The sequence below is a fragment of the Cebus imitator genome, unplaced genomic scaffold (genome assembly GCF_001604975.1).
Source record: "Cebus imitator isolate Cc_AM_T3 unplaced genomic scaffold, Cebus_imitator-1.0 Scaffold231, whole genome shotgun sequence".
In the NCBI taxonomy this organism is placed as follows: domain Eukaryota; kingdom Metazoa; phylum Chordata; class Mammalia; order Primates; family Cebidae; genus Cebus; species Cebus imitator.
In genome coordinates this window covers 5,141,797-5,160,254 of record NW_016107546.1, presented here as the reverse complement: position 1 = coordinate 5,160,254, position 18,458 = coordinate 5,141,797, and the positions used below count along the sequence as shown (strand labels likewise).

The 18,458-nt window shown below is 50.7% G+C and overlaps 1 protein-coding gene and 1 long non-coding RNA gene across 2 annotated transcripts in view; one reads left to right on the top strand and one right to left on the bottom strand.

Annotated features, from left to right (window-relative positions):
• The first annotated feature begins 4,686 nt into the window (after window positions 1-4,686).
• LOC108281821 lies at window positions 4,687-7,660 on the top strand. Its single transcript, XR_001816156.2, has 2 exons — window positions 4,687-4,878; window positions 7,418-7,660. It is a non-coding gene; the product is annotated as an uncharacterized LOC108281821 (long non-coding RNA).
• Window positions 7,661-9,159: 1,499 nt separating this feature from the next.
• The window catches only part of GMDS (GDP-mannose 4,6-dehydratase), a 648,894-nt gene continuing 639,595 nt past the window's right edge, over window positions 9,160-18,458 (bottom strand). Inside the window, exons 10-11 of the mRNA XM_017497517.1 lie at window positions 9,814-9,882; window positions 9,160-9,582 (exon numbers count right to left, since the gene is read on the bottom strand). Of these exons, the coding sequence (XP_017353006.1) occupies window positions 9,520-9,582; window positions 9,814-9,882 (132 nt within the window). The 3' untranslated portion in view covers window positions 9,160-9,519. The remainder of the gene's footprint in view (window positions 9,583-9,813; window positions 9,883-18,458) is intronic.

Below are 18,458 nucleotides of genomic sequence, written 5' to 3'. Positions count from 1 at the left end.
CCTCCCCCCTACCCCGCCCCGCCGCCTCCCTCACCAGATGAGCCCCGGCCTCCGCGGCTTCCTTCTGAAATTAGTCGCTGGAGAAAACAGTCAAAGGAGACCCTTGTTACGTTAGCTGGGTTAATCGTAGGTTGGGTCTGGGTGTCGGGAAGACCGCGAGGAGGGAGAGTGGCAGGCGCGAAGTGCTGGGGACGGGGACGGGGCCGGCGGGGGCCGCCCAGAGGGGAGAAGCGCCCTCAGGGCTCTGGCTAAGGCACTCGGAGGAGCCCGCTCCCCTGCCCTGTCACCCTGAGACTCCGCCTGGTGCTGCCCGGCCCCGCCGAGCTCCCACTTCCTCCTCGCTGGCCTTTTTTGTTGTGAAGACACACGCACGTGTGTTTAGGAGCGCAGCTGGGGTGGAAAGGTCAGAGGCACTTCATTGCTCACGAGTGACAGCTCGCCCCGCGCCAGCCCGCAGCCTCCAGGCGCGGGGCCCTGAGCTGCGCGTTTGCAGGACCATCCCAGACCCTCCCCGACCCCGGCCGCGGCCCACCCGCCTCGGCCTGGCAGCGCAAGACCTGCCCCAGCCAGTGCTGTGGCCCCAGGCGGCCTCCCCGGCAGGGCTGCGTCCCCACGCGGTGTGTGAGGTCGGTTTGCAGAGGCCACCATTCACTTGGCAGTGGCCGTGTGGGGAGTTCCTCGGCCTCAGGGACGCCAGAAGCCCTTGGGCGAGCGGCGGGCTCAGCGTGTTCGCGGTCCACGTGCCTGTAACTCTCCGCTCTCCTTGGGCCTAGGCTTTGCGGCCCTGAGGAGGTGGCGACTGCAGTCAGCCCCGGCCTAGGCCCAGGTCGGTCCCGGAGAGCTCGGCTGGCTTTCTGCACCGTTCCCAGGGGCGGGAGCGGGCTGCTGGGGTGACCTGGGCTAGGGAAAAAGTCGGCTCGCTCCCAGCTGGGGGTCTTTCAGAGTCTGCCCTGCCGATGGGTGGGCCTTGAGCAGCCCCTGCCCTTCCTTGCGGGGCTCCAGTCCCCGAGGCTGGAGAGGAAGCCGGTACAGGGTGAGCACGCGGTGCTGCGGTTTCTGCGGCCGGCGAGGAGCCCCTGGCCCGCAGGTCCGAGAGTGTTTACAGGCATGCGCGAGCAAAGCTTCTTAGCAACTGCTTTACCCTTTCCATTCGAATGTTTGAAAATTAGGCATGGAGCATACATGTGTCTAAGAAGGTGTTTGTGCTAACCATATATGACGTAGTCATTTCTGCAGTCGTTGCCTGCGCAAGTTTAGAAACTATGTTGAGTGGAAGGAGAGGGGTTCTGCTCGTTATTCGGATTTTAAAAACTGTATCTATATCTAATGTCTCCTATCAATACGTTACCTTTTGGATTCTCACATCCGATTTAAGAAAACCAACTTCTGCCAACCTCATTTAACCTGGAACTGTTTATTCCTTAGAGGTTTTCACGTTTAGTTTGTACTATTTTAGCAAGAAGAATATTTTTTCTGTGAAATGTTCTAAGAAAAACTCCTTGATATTTTAACTAATAGTCAGTACATTTTGAAATGAGCCTGTGAAGGCAGTCCAGATCCATGGTGGGGGGTCAGCTAATTTTGAAAATAGACTCTGTAAAAAGCTTTAGGAGAATAAGTATTTTGTCCTTTCTGTAGAAATGGGCACACTTATTTTCTTAGCAATTTATACCATGAGTGAATAAAGGCCAGCATGCTCCATCCCATGTGCAGTCTTGCATTTGGCATGTTGCACGTGTGGGAGGAACCCGTGCTGAATTTTCCAGGGTTATGTTGTTAGCAGACCTTTTTTCACCAGACTGCATGTAAACAAGCACACCTTTTACAATTTATTATTCTGCAAAATTTGTGTCATTAATAATCGATGCTTGCAAAGGAATAAGGCTCGATTGTACTGGTGGCCTGTAAGCTCTTGGCCATTTCCTGCCCGGTCAGAAACAAGGGTCAGGAAACAAGAGTGCCTTATAGTACTATTGGGCTCTCCCTAACTTTGATAGGCGAGGAGAGGACACAGGGAAGGAAGGGTCTCGTTTTTCAGGTGGAGGGTCATTAGTTTTGTTCTTAATGGTGCAAAACCCAAGAGACCCTGAACCTTCCACAGGTTGAGGCTGCCTAGACAGATTGCCTACGAGGGACAAGAGGTGTTCATACTTGATCAGGCCTCAGGCACCCACACCAGTGTTGTCTGAGATGTTGGTGGCACCCAAAGAAGGCTAGTTGGAGTGACAGTTTCCCTGTACTCCTGAACCACCTCTGAGAGCTCTGTGAGAGGGGCTCCCGTTCTTGAGGGTCCCGTTCACTTCAGAGTCCAGCTCTGAGTCCCCTGCTCCTTGGGCTTTCCTGGTGTTGCAGGGCCTTCTGCACTATAGGCATTTCATGGACAGTTCATGAAGCCATTAGCCCTTCCCGCCAGTCATAAACAAATGTCGTGTTAGGGGCAAGATTGATGGTGGCCAAGTCGTAAAGCTGGCCAGGCAGGACAGAATATGATTGTGTGCAGGCAGCCACTCTCCAGCCAGGCAGAGAGATAGGGGTGTGGGACGAAGAGACTGTGTCAGAGTCTTCATCCTACCCATCTGAGGGGGCAGCTCAGGAGAGCTCCCAAGGGAAGTTTAATTTATTCTGACACTTAGGAAGAGAAACCCACTGAGATTTGCCACAGGGCCCCAAATGCCAGCTTCCGAAAGCCCACTTTCTGAAATCTCCCATTTCGATTTATAACACAGCCAAAAGGTTCCCTGCAAAGAGCTTTCATTATTGACGCTTTCCCTCCCACCCTAACACGAATGTCTTCTTTGCAGTTGGGGCTCCAGCTTCTTGGCTGGAACTTCCGTGGCCTATTTCCCACCCCCACTCCGTTATCCCATCTCCCCCTTTTCAGTGTGAATGCACCATAACCATTAGGTTCTGTGTCTCTGTCCCTTTGTCTCTGTCACTTTTTCCCCATCCTTCTCCCGGCCCCACCCAAGTTTCTCCCGGATGTCCCCACTTCCAGCCCAGCTCTGGAACCTGCAGGCCCACCTTCCACTGAACCATATGGGTGATGAGCCAGATTCGGCCCTGATGCCAAGTTTGCACCTAGGCCTCAGACAGATTTGGGGCCACACTGCAGCGGGAATGGCAGGTTCCAGGTCCCAGTCAGCTAGGAAACAATACTTAAGTAAATGAATTCCACCTCCAAAACCCATTCAGGAAAATGAAAGCCGCTTCTCCACGAACATTCTCAACATGATTACTAGTGGAAAATTGGGCAAAATGTACCATGTCCACCTTATTGGAAACAAAAGTGCGACACAGAGAGCAGAAGGCTCAATTTATGACCTAAGCTGCTTTCCCATCTTACCCTGGCCCCAAAGAAACCCTCTGGTTTATATTATTTTTTTGGTTGTTTTTTTCCCTCACTGATTTTAAATTTGCAGCATATTGAGCGTATTATGGGAGATACAGTAGGACCTGGAATTTCCTTGCACATAGACTCGGGCCTGTCCTGGAGAAGGCTGGAGCTTGCACTGGGAGACACAGCCCGCGAGAAGAGGCTGGGTCTGTGTGGTCCTCGGGAGGGCCTGGAATTGCTTCCCGCTCAGAAGCTCCCTCCTGGTCCAGAGGATGCCTCCCTTTCTCCTTAAGAGCATTTTCTTTCTCTGGCCTGTCCATGGGCCCCTCCAAGCCCACTGATCTCCCTGGGTGTCATTAGGATATGACTGTCTACCCTCTTCCGCAGCTGCGACTGCAGGCCGCTCCTACTGAGGGGACACAGTGGGCTGCTCCTTGGCCCCCTATGTCAACACAGCTTGGTGCTACTTGGGTGGGCATGGGAGAGCAGTTTGTGAACCCAGCAAGTGAGCATCGGAGTGGGAGCCAGGGCCAGGCAGTGAGGCCTCTGGCTTGACCCAAGTGGTGGAACCCTAGGCAGGGCCTAGAGAAGCAGAGGAGGCTCCAGGGAGGGGCTCCAGCGGGGTGCGGACAAGGAACTCAAGGTTGGGAATGGAAGGAGTTTGCTGGAGAGCTCTGAGGACGACTTAGATCCCGGGTTCCGGGAGAGAGGGAGACGGAAAGAGAGGGGAGGGAAGAGGGGGAGAGAAGGACATCCCCCCTCCCATAACCTACCCCGGGGAAAAAGCAGGAAAACCAACACATTTAGCGCCATTAACTCTTAAGGCCTCCACATTTCCTTCAGTATAAAAGCAGGTCACTGGGCCCGGAGTCTGCGCTGGGTCTCCTAAATGGTTACAAACGAGCAAACCCGACAGGGGTGGGAAGCACACTTCAGCGGCGATCGGATTTTTAAAATCCGTTGGTAGAGAGAAAACAAAAATTGTCCTCCAAGTCGGCAAAATCGGCGTCCCAGACCGTGCTCAGGAGGGCCCTGCGAGGCCTGTCTCCGGAGCCCCGCGCCAGCGCGCTGGGGACGCGGCAGTCCAGTAGGCCCGGCTGGGTCCGCAGCCCGGGGTTCACTCGCGGGTCGGGCCCGGCCGCGGGGTCTTTCCGCAGCTGGGATATTCAGGACAGCAGCGGCTGCGAAGCCGGGGCCAGGGGCTTCCTCATGAATCCAGTGGTTTTTATTATTATCATCACCCTCTAAGGATATGCGGGCCTCACAATGGCTGTGCTGGTTATCGCGAGGAGGTGTGTGCGCTAACCCAGAGGCGAGGGTGGCGCGCCAGTCGTCCCAGGGAGACTTTAGGAGGAAGAGGCCCCACCGTGATTCCCACAGTTAGGGCACTCTGGGTGCTAGAAATTCCCAAAGAGAACTGGAGCGGTTGACGTCCTGGGTCAGCAGTCCCTGCTGCCTGTGGGGCTTCCTGCGAGCCCACCCCCACCCTCTCTCCCCTCTCAGGTTCGACGGATTCTCCCGGAGGCGCAGGACAGTGATTTACAGTAAGTGTTTGGTGGCTGCGGAATAACGTGACAGTCCGTTGCATTTGCCAGCTGGCTCCTGGGCGGGCCTACCCGCCAGGCGCGACCCCAGAGTCGAGTCCTCCGAGCCGCTGGGTAAAGGCCCCTCCCCCGCCGCGCTGCAGCCCCGCGTTCCCCGCGCCCGGCGCTGCCGGGGAAAAGTGGCACAACAGGAAAGCCTCGCCAGAAGGCCCTTCCCAGTCGGCTTCCTCGCCATAAAAAGCCAGACTCCAGCCGAGGTCCTGACCCCTTCCAAATATACATTCTCTTGCCCGCGGCCCGCCACTCCCGCCCGGGCCTCGGGCTGTTCAGCCTCCTCCTAGGCTTGCCCGGGCCCGTGGCTCCCCCGAAGCGGAGGGAGTCGGTGCAGCCCCAACTTCAATTGCGTGTCCCAGTTCCCCAAACAGCTTTGCTCGCTTTCCTTTGGCCCGAAGGCTGCCGCACCAGTCTCTGCGTGCGCCTGAGCGCATTGGCGCATTCGCGTGGCCAGGACTGCTGACGGCGAGGGGATGCTGTAATGAACCACAGTGCTTCAGTCCAGCCCCAAATCTCTGCCCAAGCAGGAGCTTGAGGAGCGCGAGGCCGCCGGCGCCTGGACAAGTGCGAGGGCCGCAGCCGCCCAGGCCTGCACCTGGGGGCTCGCGGCCGGCGCGTGCGCACGCGCGGTGGCGGGTCTGCCGGCCCCTCCCTCAAAACCAGAGCGGGGAAGCCCCGGGGCTGAGAGCCTGGCCGGTTGTCGCAGAGCTGGGGAGCGGGGACGCGGGCAGTCTAGGCCTTCCCACTTGCCGTCGGGGCTCTTTTCCGAAGCAGTAAAGGGGTCCCAGTGCCCATAGCAGAGCACGCCCAAGCGGACCCGCTGGCTCCCTAATTCAGAGATCAAAGGGGCAGCTGAGAACTGGGCGTCCGCTGTGTGTGACCCCTGACCCTGGAGGAAGGGCGGGACTAGGCGGTGGGGCCTGGGGTCAGGCCGGGGTCGTCAGCTCTCAGCATAGGCGCTCTGGCTGCCGAAGGGGTAAGGGTGGGGTAGCCTGCCCCAGCGTCGTAGTCGTACCCGCGACTTGGAAATGGGCTTTGGGGATAGAGCTCGCTCCCAGCGGGCCCTGCAGGGGAAGCCTGTAGCTCAGGCCTGGTCGGTGCAGACCCCCGGGCCGGCTCGGGGGCCCCGAGGAAAGCAACACGGCCCGAGATCCAATCGCGAGTAATAACCCCGACGGCACAGCCCCTTGAAGACGCCCAGGCACCGGGGTGTGAGCGGGGAGGCCTCGGGCCAGCTTGGCATGGGGCGGGGACGCCTCCAACTCACGGAGGAAATCAGGCCCAGACCTCGAGTGTTCTCAGGGGACACTGTGGACGGTGGGCCTGCTCCTAGCACCGCTTTGTGCCCCATTGTCGCTGCTGCTTGTGAAAAGTATTAGCTAACCCCCTGAGGACAATCCACAATTTTTGGAGGGTGCGGGTGCCATGTATAGACGTGAAGATCTCTTTCTAAGGCACGTCCATACATACGCAGGGACACTCGTTTTGTAAAACCTGGATGGGCACTGCCGCCACCCCTCTATGCTACCCACAGACAATCATGGCTCCAGGTCATGGAAAATACATGGTCCTGTATGGGCTGCGCCTTAACACAGAATTTACCCAGTAGGAATTCCCACATACAAAGAATGTGCGGAGGGTGCTTTGAGATTTGTGGGGGAGGATGTTAAAAAGTTATTTGTAAACAATACATTTAAGGTTATTTTCAAGTGAATGTTTAAAGTGTTGCTGCCTGCTCCAAGCTCTAATAACACAGTGTTACAGTAACACTCCTCGAATCTGCCAGGAGCCCTCCAACTGGCTGGGTTCGAGGTGGTTGGTGTAGGTGAAGGTGATTAAAAGGGGCGAAAAAGAACCCAAAGCCGCCTCGGTAGGGTTTGCCAGAGCCTACCCGCCCCACGTCGGCGCCAAGGCCGGACCCGGCCTTCCGAAGGAGCCATCTTGTGCGAGGCACCAGCGGCCCGCGCCCTTTAGCGCTCCCTTAAGGTCGTGCGGCCTGCACTGCCCAGTCTGCGCCCCTAAACAGCTGCAGAGGTGTGACAGGTTTATTATGCTGGGCCTAGCTCACTCGTAATTCCTTAAAGACAAAGGGCAGCAGAGAGAGCCAGCAATGGGGCTTGGCTTTCAGGTCAGATGGCCGCTGGGAGGGCCGGGTTCCACGCACCTCCAGCAAAAACTCCAGGCACTTCCAGCATGAACTCGGGCAAAGCTGTTTTGCCAGGGTATGTGAGTGTACTGAAGGTTTAACTTTCTCAGTTTTGCCTTACAAAAAAATCAAGGTGGAAAATGTTGTATAACATTTGCAATGAACAGCCAAAGTTTGGCAGAACAGGAAAAAATACGTTCACTGAAATTTAGTTGCGATTTAAGATAGAAGAAACCTGATAGAATTGTCTTGAAGGATGTCCTCATGAAATTCTCTTGTAGCGCAGAAATAGACAAAAAATACCGAAGTAAATCTGTTGTTCTCTTTTTATCCTTTTAGACATACACAACCCGAAGCCAAATGAACACCCCCTCCTTCCATGACTCAGGGTGCAGGAGCAGTGAGAAGTTTGCAACCAAAAATACTTTTAATTTCCTTCAAACACGGATGCTGCCGTCCATTTGGAGTAGAATTCAACATCATGGCTCCACCGGAGTTGCAAAAACCCCTGCCTAGAATCTCTCCTGATTCTAGGTGTCCAAACAAGCAACACTGAATTAAACGGGGCCACCTCGAGCCTGAGTGCCCCTGGAATGGTATCTCCGGGGTGTGGGAAGGGAGGTTCAGGTGGTCAGAGGACAGGGGGTGTCTGCCCATCAGTGTCAAGACTAAGGGGAATGTGACTCTGAGATTTGAGGGAGGATGTGTGTGACAGCGGTTTGGGAGTTGGGTTTGCAAGTGTTTGCGAGAATGTGTGACTGTGAGATGGCATGTTTGTGGCGTGTGTGTGCTCTTGTGAAGGATGTGCGTGGATATTTGTGTTTGAGCCGATGTGACACCGCATGTGGATGTATGTGTGTGTGCCTGCCATCCTGCCCAGGCTCAGAGGCCCGGCCTCACAGCGACCATGTGTTTTCAATTAGCAGCATCCCGCCTGGGAGCACAGAGAAGGCGAGTCCTGGGCAGCTTCTGAGGAGCGGGTGGGCTAGCTCAGGCCCCCCAGTTCTGCTCTGTCGAGGGTGAGGCCACCCCGGCCAGCATGCTTTCGCAGCAACTGGGCAGCCACACAAAGGGCCCTCTCTCCTGAGCCAGCCGTTGGAGACTCAGTCCTCCCCCAGATCATAAACCTGCCTGTGAAGACGTTCAGAAATAGTCTACCCACACTCACACACACACAGATGTGCAAAGGCTGGAATTCCATTTGCTATAAAGTTTTATTTTATTTTGCTTGGAAGGGGAGTGAGGGGGAGAAGAGTCCTGACCTAATTTGTTTTAGGGCAAAATACTGTATTTCATGCAGAGGTATACACCTGTACACAAATCCCTGCTTGCTGCCTGTGGGTGTCCTGCACATGTGTGCGTCAGCCTACCTGTTGCTGTATGCCATACACAGCTCAGGAGCACACACCTGTGGTCATACCCAGGCCACCTAAATGATGCACTCAACGAAACCAGATCCAGTGATCTGAGGCTGAGCCTTAAACCTTTTTATTGTAACTTCAAATTAAAGCTGATGTCCTTCAAGTGCCTAGCACAATGTCTGGCATGTATCACTTAACATAAATTGAGGAATGAATACATTAAAATTATATTTTAAAAGTGACCTAGTACTAATAAGAGGCTGGAAATCAGCACTGTGTGAACGATTCTAGACCACAAGGAGAGGCGCAGGCTCAGAGACCTCTAGGTAACCCGGGGGCTTTGCCATGGAATGTTCCAACAATATTTGCTTACCTTCAAGTTTCTTCTTCTGACCCTCCTCTATTTCTCAAGCCTTCTTTTGAGATGTTGAGAGCCCTGGGTTCTAATTATAGTCAACAGAGACCAGCTTGGGTGTGAAGTCCTCCTTTCTGCAGGCGCTAGGTTTCCAGAGTGACTTGTCACCAGGAAGGGAAAGAAATGTCCCAGGCAGAGACTAAAGAGGAGGCTGCCCCAGCACCCCTGCCCCCCGAGCCTTGCAGGAGTCCTCCCACCAGGGGCTTTCTCAAAACAGGGCAAGGCCTGGATTGTGGGGTTTTTGTTTGGGGACCCTTACGTCAGTGTTTATAACTCGGAGAAAACATCCACACTGACCCTGTAAATGCTAGTTCACAGAAAGACCATTTTTAATAAGAAAAGAGAAAAACAATTTGAAGGCCCCACAAGTTGTTGTCTAACAACATAATTTCAAGTAAAGTGAATGTGATTAAAACATCGTGATTTCACAAAGCCATTCAAAGGAGGCTTCGAGAAAAGCAAGGCGACCCAAACCCTGGAGTGTCACATCCCGGCTGCTACAAACCTCAGCGGGGTGGCCCCGCTCCTGTGGCTGCGACAGCGCAGTGGCAGCAGGGGTCGCAGGGGGCCCGCAGATTCGCGCGCCCCTCCCTATCCCCACAGCGCGTCTGCACGGTAACCGAGGCGATTGTAGCTGGAGGGGGGGCCGGAATCTGTGGCCGTGCTCAGGCGTTGGGGTTTGTCCTCATGAGCTCCACGTCGGCGTGCACCATCTCCTTCACCAGTTCCTGCGACACAGGAGTGGGCGTGAGGGAGGAGCTTCTGCCACCCTCTCCTAGTGACACCCCACCCCGGGTGTCGCCCCCAGAGAGGCCTCCGAGTCCCTGGTTCTCGCACCCCTCCCTTCTCCCGCACCCTGCCCTTCGGGCCTTGGGCGCCTCAGGCGCCTTGCCCTGAGAGCTGCCGCCCTGCAGCCCAGGCCCCGCAGCGGGGCGGCGTGCGCCCTGAGAGATACTCACATCAAAAGCGACCCGGGGCTTCCAGTTCAGCTTCTGTTTCGCTTTGGTGCAATCGCCCTGCAGAAAGTCCTGAGGAAGAAGAGGGGGAGACGAAGCAGGCGTAGGTCAGGGGCAGCAGGTCCTGAGCCCCGGGGACCCCACCTTTCTGTTCCCTCTGGCCGCCCAAGGCTCCGGGCTTCCCTGCTTTCGGTCTTTGCTGTGCGCGTTCAGCTGCGACTCTCCGCGCCGTAAATCACGAGGTCGCGGTTAAGAATGCGCTGTGCGGCCGTGACCGCGATGAGTCCCCAGCTCGCCCCAGCCACCTCCACCCGTCCACCCCCCTTCTCCCTGACGCGTCCCTTGGACTCTTAATGATTTTTTTTTTTTTTTTTTACATTAAGTTGTCAGGGACGCTACTGTGAGAACTGTTTCAAATTACTGCGCTTCTCCGGCTAGGAGGGAAGTGAGTTAATCACCAGGCGCCCCTCCCAGCTGCCTGTGTCCCCGTGTCGCTCAGCTCCCGCCGCAGGGCTGGCCGGGCCAAGCGCCCATCCTACCCAAAGCCACCAGCCCTGTGGGGAAGGGACTCGGGGTGTGGGGTGCAAGGTCCCAGGATTCGGGGACCCAGCTGTCGCAGCGGGAGCGTGCGCCCCCCTCTTTCTAATGCGGCCGTGGGTGTTCCTTCCCAGCCCGCAGCCGGGCGCTGTTCTTCCTGCGAGGTGGCTTTGAGCTTTTCCGACCAAAGTCAGTTCACGCTGCCTCCCGCACACGCGCACGTTCATAGAACGAAACTGGAGTTTCACGAAGCAATACTTAGCCTTAGCGTCCAGGGACTCTATACAAGGTCTATTTTATTCTACCCCTAATTACTCGGTTCGATTCTGTTCCTAAGAAAATGCAAATCTCGACCCACTCGTCCTTCCACGACCCAGCACGGAGCTGCAGCCAGCACTCGGAGGACCCCGCTCTGCCCGCCACCGTCCCCTCTGGGAGTGCCTTCCTCCTTCCGCCTTCCCTAACTGCTCCACTGGAGGAAACGAGGAAACAGGGGCATTTCATTTCCATCCACTTAAGAGGCTTCCTTGGAAGGAAGACTGGCTAAAAAAAAAAAACCAGTGGAGAAGAAATTAATCCTGCTCTCAGCCCCTACTCACCAACGTCTTTGTTACAGCTCTTGGAAGACTGATTTAGATGAAGATTGAGATGAGAATTTCAAGATGACTTACATAATAGGAAAGAAGAATGGAAAGAAGCAAGGGGAAAGGGAGGAAGGAAAGGAGGGAAGAAAAAAAAAGACTGAGATACATCATTTTTAGAAATGAGATAAGCATTTAGCTTTTCCATACACAAATGTACTCATCAAATAGCACGTAAGATGTGATTCCTTGAAATAAAAAGAATGGCAGTATGAAAACAGCCGATCTTTAACGGTGAGAAATACTCGATTACTCTATTTCAGCTACGTACAAATTAAAGAATAGGTTAAAAGGAGTTTCATCATGTGAAATTAAGACAGTCAAACTGCCACTGAAAGCCTTTCCCACTTACTGTCTTCACACTTCTCTGAAACTTGGCAGGCGGGGAATTTGTTCTAGAGTCATGATGGGAAGGATCAGGAGGGCAGGGGCGGGACCTGCTTTGCCCTGCGTTTGGAGCTCACCTTCTCTGCGAAGCCTTCTAGAGTGAAGGCTGTTTAGATGTACTGAGCGTCTGCACTGCCGGCTTGAAATGGGGCTCGAGCAGAGTACACACAGCGACTGCGCGCTCGCTCTCGTTCTCATCATCCATCATGACTTTTTCAAACGCTTTGCATTTCACAATACACTAAAGTACCAGTTTCCTCCCCAGAGTGTTAGTAATACTAAAACAAGTTATTTCTGCTGGTCCTAAAAGTCCATATACAGGTTCTTCAGGAAAAGTAGAATACAAAAATTAGTAATTAGCAATTTAACATAGCACTACAAGGAAACAGCAGTATAAGCAGAAAAACAAAGTGATTTATTTTTCTTTCCCCTCCCTAAATAAGCTTGTATATATTTCTACAAGTCTTCTATTTTGCTATAAGCATCACACAAAGATACTCATTCTTCTTCCCAGAGGAAGCTGTGCGATGTGGAGTCCTGCAGCCAGCCCATCCCTCCCCTCCCTCGATCCTGTAGCAGCTCCATGACGGTGTGGAGAAACATGTTATTGTTTAATCACATCACACTGGCTGTAAATCAACCAGCACCGAATACGATGCAATTCAGGGCTGTGAACTTATAGTTAGCAAAACCCTAAAACCCAGTTTGGCTTCAAATAATCTTGGTAGGCTTGGGAAATGGAGCTTTGTATTGTAATTACGTTTCCTGTAGTTTTCTACAAGTAGCTCATAATATAAAAACAACCAGGGAACTGCAATTAAGGAAAAAGAAAAATGGTTTTCAAAGGTTTAGAAACAGACATTGCTACCATGCACTATAAAAGTATTTCATTGAAACCAGAGACGCACCCACTTAAACTTCTCAATTTAGTTCTGAGCCTAGCTCCAACACTGCAGTCTAGCTGCTTCCTTTAACCTTCTGCCAAGGCTCTGTCTCCCTTAAATTTAATTAGACCAAGGGACCTTGGGAAGAAAAAGGATGAGGTCCCCTCAGAACAAAACATCGGCTCTCTATGCCAGCTGCTCCTAGGCTGACATCTGGACTGGGCGGTAAGCTTATGTTCCAATCAACTTTTAAGGAAAGATTATGAGCATTCCAGCTTATTTTACACTTAACTGTTCCTGAAGGAATTTCTTACTTCTTCCCATTGTGTCATTTATAGAAAAGATATATATAGTCAGTGGTTCATTCTGCAAGGTTCTAGGCACGGGATATACTTAAGGGGTGGCATGGGGAGGGCCTGGTGGGAGAGTGCACGCACCTCTAGAAGGAGAGCAGGTCGTGGATTCCCTTCTTTAAGTGAGGCTTCCTCTAGCCTGAGAAGAAATCAGGCGGTGGAAACTGTGCTCATACAACGGAGTCCGAACTGCTGGTGCTCACATACAGAACTGCCTGGGGCATTGAGGACCGAGAGGGGAATGTGGGCCACGATACACATTCCTTTTATCTTTATTTCCCTCTTAAAGATATTTGAATTCCACAAATCCCCTCCACTAAGGTATCAGCTTAGGATCAGCTCCTAAGGACTAGAGAAGAATGAGCTTATCTACTGCGCTCTTTTCTTCTTTTTTGACAGTTCAGTTTCTTCATTATGCATATGCTTACAGCCTTAATATGACAACGGGGGTGAAAGCCGAATTAAAGTGATGATTTTATGTACAGTTTCCAAAAAGGACTCCGTGCACTGGGTGGTCTGGAGCTTTCCTTGAAAAAAGAGAAAATAAAGCTTTGAGAAAAATTTAAAGTATTTCCATGTGAATATGACATTTCCGGAACTCTGGCTTCTGGTGTCTTCACTATTTTCATTGCTATTCCTTAGGTGAACTATATGGTTTCAATATGTAATTTATAATTGTCAAATTCAATTAGGTTTCACTGAGCATTTTACAGCAGCAAAACAGCAGGAGGGAAGGGAGAAAATGTCTCTGTCTACACGGTCCTTCATAGTTCTGACTCACGGACTGCAGTGGATTCATTTGACCTTCAGGAGCTGTCCTCTAGCTGTATCATCTAGGCATGCATTTACAGAGTTGCAAACAGCAGCATGGAGGAGGGCATGTTTGGCTGCAGCCATTTTTCAGGCTTTCCTGGCTTATGTTCTTGTTAGAGTGAACTGATAAAGAGCCAGACCAAATCCTGGAAAAGTCATTAAGCCAGTTTCCAAGCCCACAGTAGTTAACGCAAACTCCAGAAAAAGAGAGACCATACTGTGCCATTATCATCTACCCTAACTAAAGGTCCCTTTCCTCAGATCTCTTCCATCTAGGTAACAATACATCCTGAAAATCACACTGGTTAGTTTTCGTTCCTTTTATTCTGATCATTCTTTAACACATTCATTCCCTTAGACACTCCCACCTCTATACCACTTTCTCTACCACCATTGTGGGGAATGCTATTAAGTAGATTATATCGAAGAGGATGATTTTTTGAAGTTCACGGTCTCATTTCATTTTCTCCCCTTTCCACTGAGGTTGCTTGGGGAAAACTTCAATATTTAGTTCAAACTATGTGTTGGATGCTACATTTCCTCAACAGGTCTGCTTATAAGGTTTGCGAAGAACATCTGTTTAGGTGGAGAAATATTTTAAGAGTATGAGATCTTTTGGCAGAATATTGTGAAATTTCTAATGTACATCTTGGAAGAAACTGACTCTTGAGTGCTATAAATCGGAGAAGATGTATAGACAGGGATGTTAATAAGGAAAGCTGAGACTGATGAAAGCCTTGGCGAAACAGCTTCAGGAATTTAAGATACAGAGCCGTGAGTGGCACTTAGTATTCTTTTTTTTTCCCCTTCTACTTTTCTTAGAAAAGCAAAATTGAGGAATAGCTCAGGTTCCAAGGGAATAAAAGAATGCCAATGAATTTGGTTCTTGATCCAACTTTCTGCTAGTGTAGAGTGAATAAGAAAGCTTGACTCGGAGTAGTGTTTCTTTTTCAGAAAGACAGAGCTGCTAAACAACAACAAAAAGCCTCAGGAAAAAGCTCTAAAGTTGCACAGAACATCCTAGTCAAGATTCCAGAGAGTTGAGAGTAAGACTGGGAAATAACAAAAAATGAATTCTGAAAGCCCCCCCAGAAAATCTATAATATCGATCTCTCTTACTGGGTGTAGCTTGAAGCCTTAGATGCTCATGAATTTATCCTTTGGTTTAATCCTTCCCAAAGAGGGAGTGACTGTCCACGCAGTGAGAAATGTTGTGGCGTTCATAGCGGTAATGAACATTTCCCCTCTCTGTTCCCCTTGCTGCTGTATATCCACACAAAGCGAAGTGGAAGCCAGGCCTCTCCTTTAATGACAAGGGGCGATAAGAGAGGAGAAGAAAACAGCAGGCGGTCCTGTCTACTCAGGAAGCAGGACTCAGTGGGACTGTCCGTCAACAGACGCTGACAGAATGCCAGCAGAGCTCAAACAATGCTCAGGCAGCCTGGGGAAATGGAGTCAGTCAGCACTGACCCAAGGAGGGTGCAGACAGTGGAGAGGAAGTGTCGGAGGGAGCAGGACAGTGCGAGCAGACCCTGCATCGTGGCCTCGTCTGTGACCACCCTTATGGAAGCTGCTATGTGGCAATAAGCAATGGTGCAGACTTGGAAAAAAAACACCAGTGGACACTCCCACTGTTGCCACTGTCACCTCTGTGGGAGCCTCCTTGGATGACTCAGGATGTGTGGTCCAGTCCTCCTGGATGCTGCCTAATGGGCACTTGAAGACCCTCTGACCACTCCTCTCGCTGATCCCGCTTTTCGGATGGGATCGCAGTTGGTAAAATTTGTCATTTGGGATCAGCAGCTGTTAAGCGCTACTGAACAAATGGAAAGAAATGCATCCATCCACATGCATGCCCCAGGTACCAGCGACAAAGCCCAGCTAGTACAGTAGAGCTTTCGTGGAAAGTAAATGAGAACACGGTCTTCATTATGTGCCTAGTTGTCAATAAAGCATAGGGTGGTAAAAAAATCACAGGTATTCACTTCCTGAAAGGAGAACTTAATGACATGTATAGTGCAACTTATACATAAGTAGGTCTTTTTTTTTTTCATTTATATTTAAATATATGGTGGACATAGTTGACATAAAACAAGAATTGTAGTTAGGCAAAAAAGGGCTCTGTGAACTACACAGACAACATAATTATTTAGGAGAAATGCCAGATTTAAGCAAGTTATCTTCTTTTTAAACAAACTTTTATGAAAAATTCTGGAGAAAGCCCTTTCTAGCAGACATGCTTGAGATGTGTGGAGGCGCAGCGTTTCGCTTTCCTTTATGGGGTGAACCGCATGTGCTCCGTGCAGTCTGTGCCACCCTGAAGCTCATTCCTTTCCCCAGACAGCAGCCCAGGGGTTGTCCACTGGCTGCCCGCCCTTTGACTGGGACAGAGGAGCGGGCCCCCCCACCTCCTGAGTGGGGCCCAGCCCAGGAACATGCTCACTCTCTGTCCAGTCTAGCCCTGTGCAACTTTGAGGACTTCCCTGTTCAATCAGGCCGCAGTCTGAGCTGGCTGAGCAGAGGAAAGCACCTCTCAGAAGCTGCACTGGGAAGCTTCTGGGGAGCCGCCTACTCGTGGGTAGGTGTCTAATAGTTTGCTTTAAATGAAATACGCTTATAAGACTTTGGGGATGTCATCTTGCATTTTACATATTTACAAGGTGCTGTGTCTGTCTGTATCTGTTCTACATCTATAATTGCAATTGTAGAATGAATATTTTGTTAGCTTTATTTCTTGATCCCTGGTGCTTACAGTAGCATCAGCCCGGGGAAAGCTAGATTAATTACTGTAACTAGAGCCCTCTTGGTTCCGGTTACTTCACTGATCTCCTCCCTGACTAGCTGATATGGGCTGGGGGTGGCTGACTCATAGTTGTAATACAGGGGCCATTTAATGAAAAGGAGATAAGATTGTTAGTGAGCTCAGCATTCCAGGCTTCAAAGCCAGCACCATCTTGGTTGGAAATTACTGGTTACTGTTAATGACTGGATCTAGGGTGTAAAGATTTACCCATGCTGGAAAGAGGTGGCAAAACCCTGAGGACAGGAGATAAAGCACCTTTGAGTGGACCAATTAGGGACTCTTGTGACATCCCTGGCAAGTGGCACCTTGGCTACAAGATGCAGGCTGCTGTGCTCTTGCCACTTAGGACTTTCTACCCTCAAAGCGCTTTATAGACATCAGCTAATTAAACCACAAGACAATCACATCCAAGATGCAACTTAAGAGATTGTGTATCTGTGGCAGGTGGCCTCTTTCCTAGAGATGAAAGTTCTGTGCAAAGTATCTCGGAGGTCAAAGCTAAAGCACTTGTCACTGGCTTATCTTTACCCTGCACCTTCTCATCCAGGAAGGCCTACCGAGGCCACAGGGGATCCCGAATTGCGCAAGAGGAAGGTAATTTTCCTTAAGCTTTTTTCCTTCTAGTTTGTTAGGCAATCTACCCACCTCTTAGAAATGTCCTGCTCCCCTACTGCTTTGAGCTTTAGTATTACACAGTACAATGTAGATGGGATTTTTTCCTTTGTGGCTTTTGTCAATGTCTACAGTGTATTAAGTCCTCCAATTCTACGCACCTCACTTCACTCATCTGTCCGTCCATCCGTCTGTCCGTCCGTCCATCCATCCTCCCCTTCCTCCCTCTCCCCAATCCAAATATAAACAACATAACAGGGTCATTCAAACATACACCCACAGGTTCCTCCAAATATTCATTCCCTCAGCCATTTCTTAAGAAATTCAAGGCCAAGCCAAACACCTGACCACATATGGATTGTTAGTTTTTGGCCATTTCTCTGGGGACTTTTATATTGGAGAAAAGACTAAGAGAATCACTATGATATTTGTTAGCAAGTTTTTTTGAGAGGTTTGGAGAACAGATGAGCATGATGATGACTCTTTAGATTTACTGTAATTCTGTGAATTGGCCACCCATCAGCACAGGAAGGCTAACAGGGTTTTGTCAGGTGTCTATACTACATGGTCACCTGGTACTCCTTTATATCTTCATGAGAGGAACAAAGTCCTATACTGAAATGCGTCTGCAGAGGTATTTCAGCCAAGTACTTGGGAATGTCACAAAGTCACCTTGTAGTCAGGTTCTGGACTAGGAGCCAGCATTTCTGATTCCCAGTCCAGCAGTCACAACACTCAATAGGACAAAACCCTCTGTAGAATGTGTTATAAGCAATCCACTTGACACACATTAATTTGAGTGGCAAAGAGGCCTCTTAGTAATAGATGGTATGGATATACAGTAATATCAACTTAATGCTGGATGGAAACCAACACAGAAGAGTCCACATTGTATGATTTGATGTATGTGAGGTCCTAAAACAGGCACCGATGGTGTTAGAAACAAGCCTGGAGGACAGGGGAGGAGTACTGACTGGGAAGGTGTGCCAAGAAACTTTCTGGAGCGATGCAGTGTTCCTTATATGAATGGGAGTGTTGGTTACATTTGTCAGAGCTGATCAAACTTCAATTCAACATTTGTACATTTAACAGTATATAGATGATATCTCAAGATTAAAATTTTGCTAGGTGTGGTAGCTCCTGTCTATAATCCCAGCACTTTGAGAGGCTGAGGCAGGAAGATTGCTTGAGGCCAGAAGTTTGAGAACAGCCTGGGAAACATGGCAGGACCCTGCCTCTGCAAAAAAATTTTTTTAATTAGCTTGGTGTGATGGCATTTGCCTGTGGTCCCAGCTACTTGGAAGGCTGAGGTGAGAGGACTGCTTGAGCCCAGGAGTTTGAGGCTGCAGTGAGCTGTGATCACACCACTGTACTCTAGCCTGGGCAACAGAGTGAGATCTTGTCTCTAAAAGAAAAAATTCTTAGACACAACCAACATGGAGACATTGCTGGAGAGACTGGGAATCATAATGTGGCTCAACCACTTAGCTCTTTCTTAACACCTCTGAGATTCAGGTTTAAATCTGTAAAATGGGGAAAGCAATGTTTGCAAAGTTGTGTGAGAATTTAAAATTGTACAGGAAAACCAGCTAGAACCATTTCTAATTCATCCTATGCA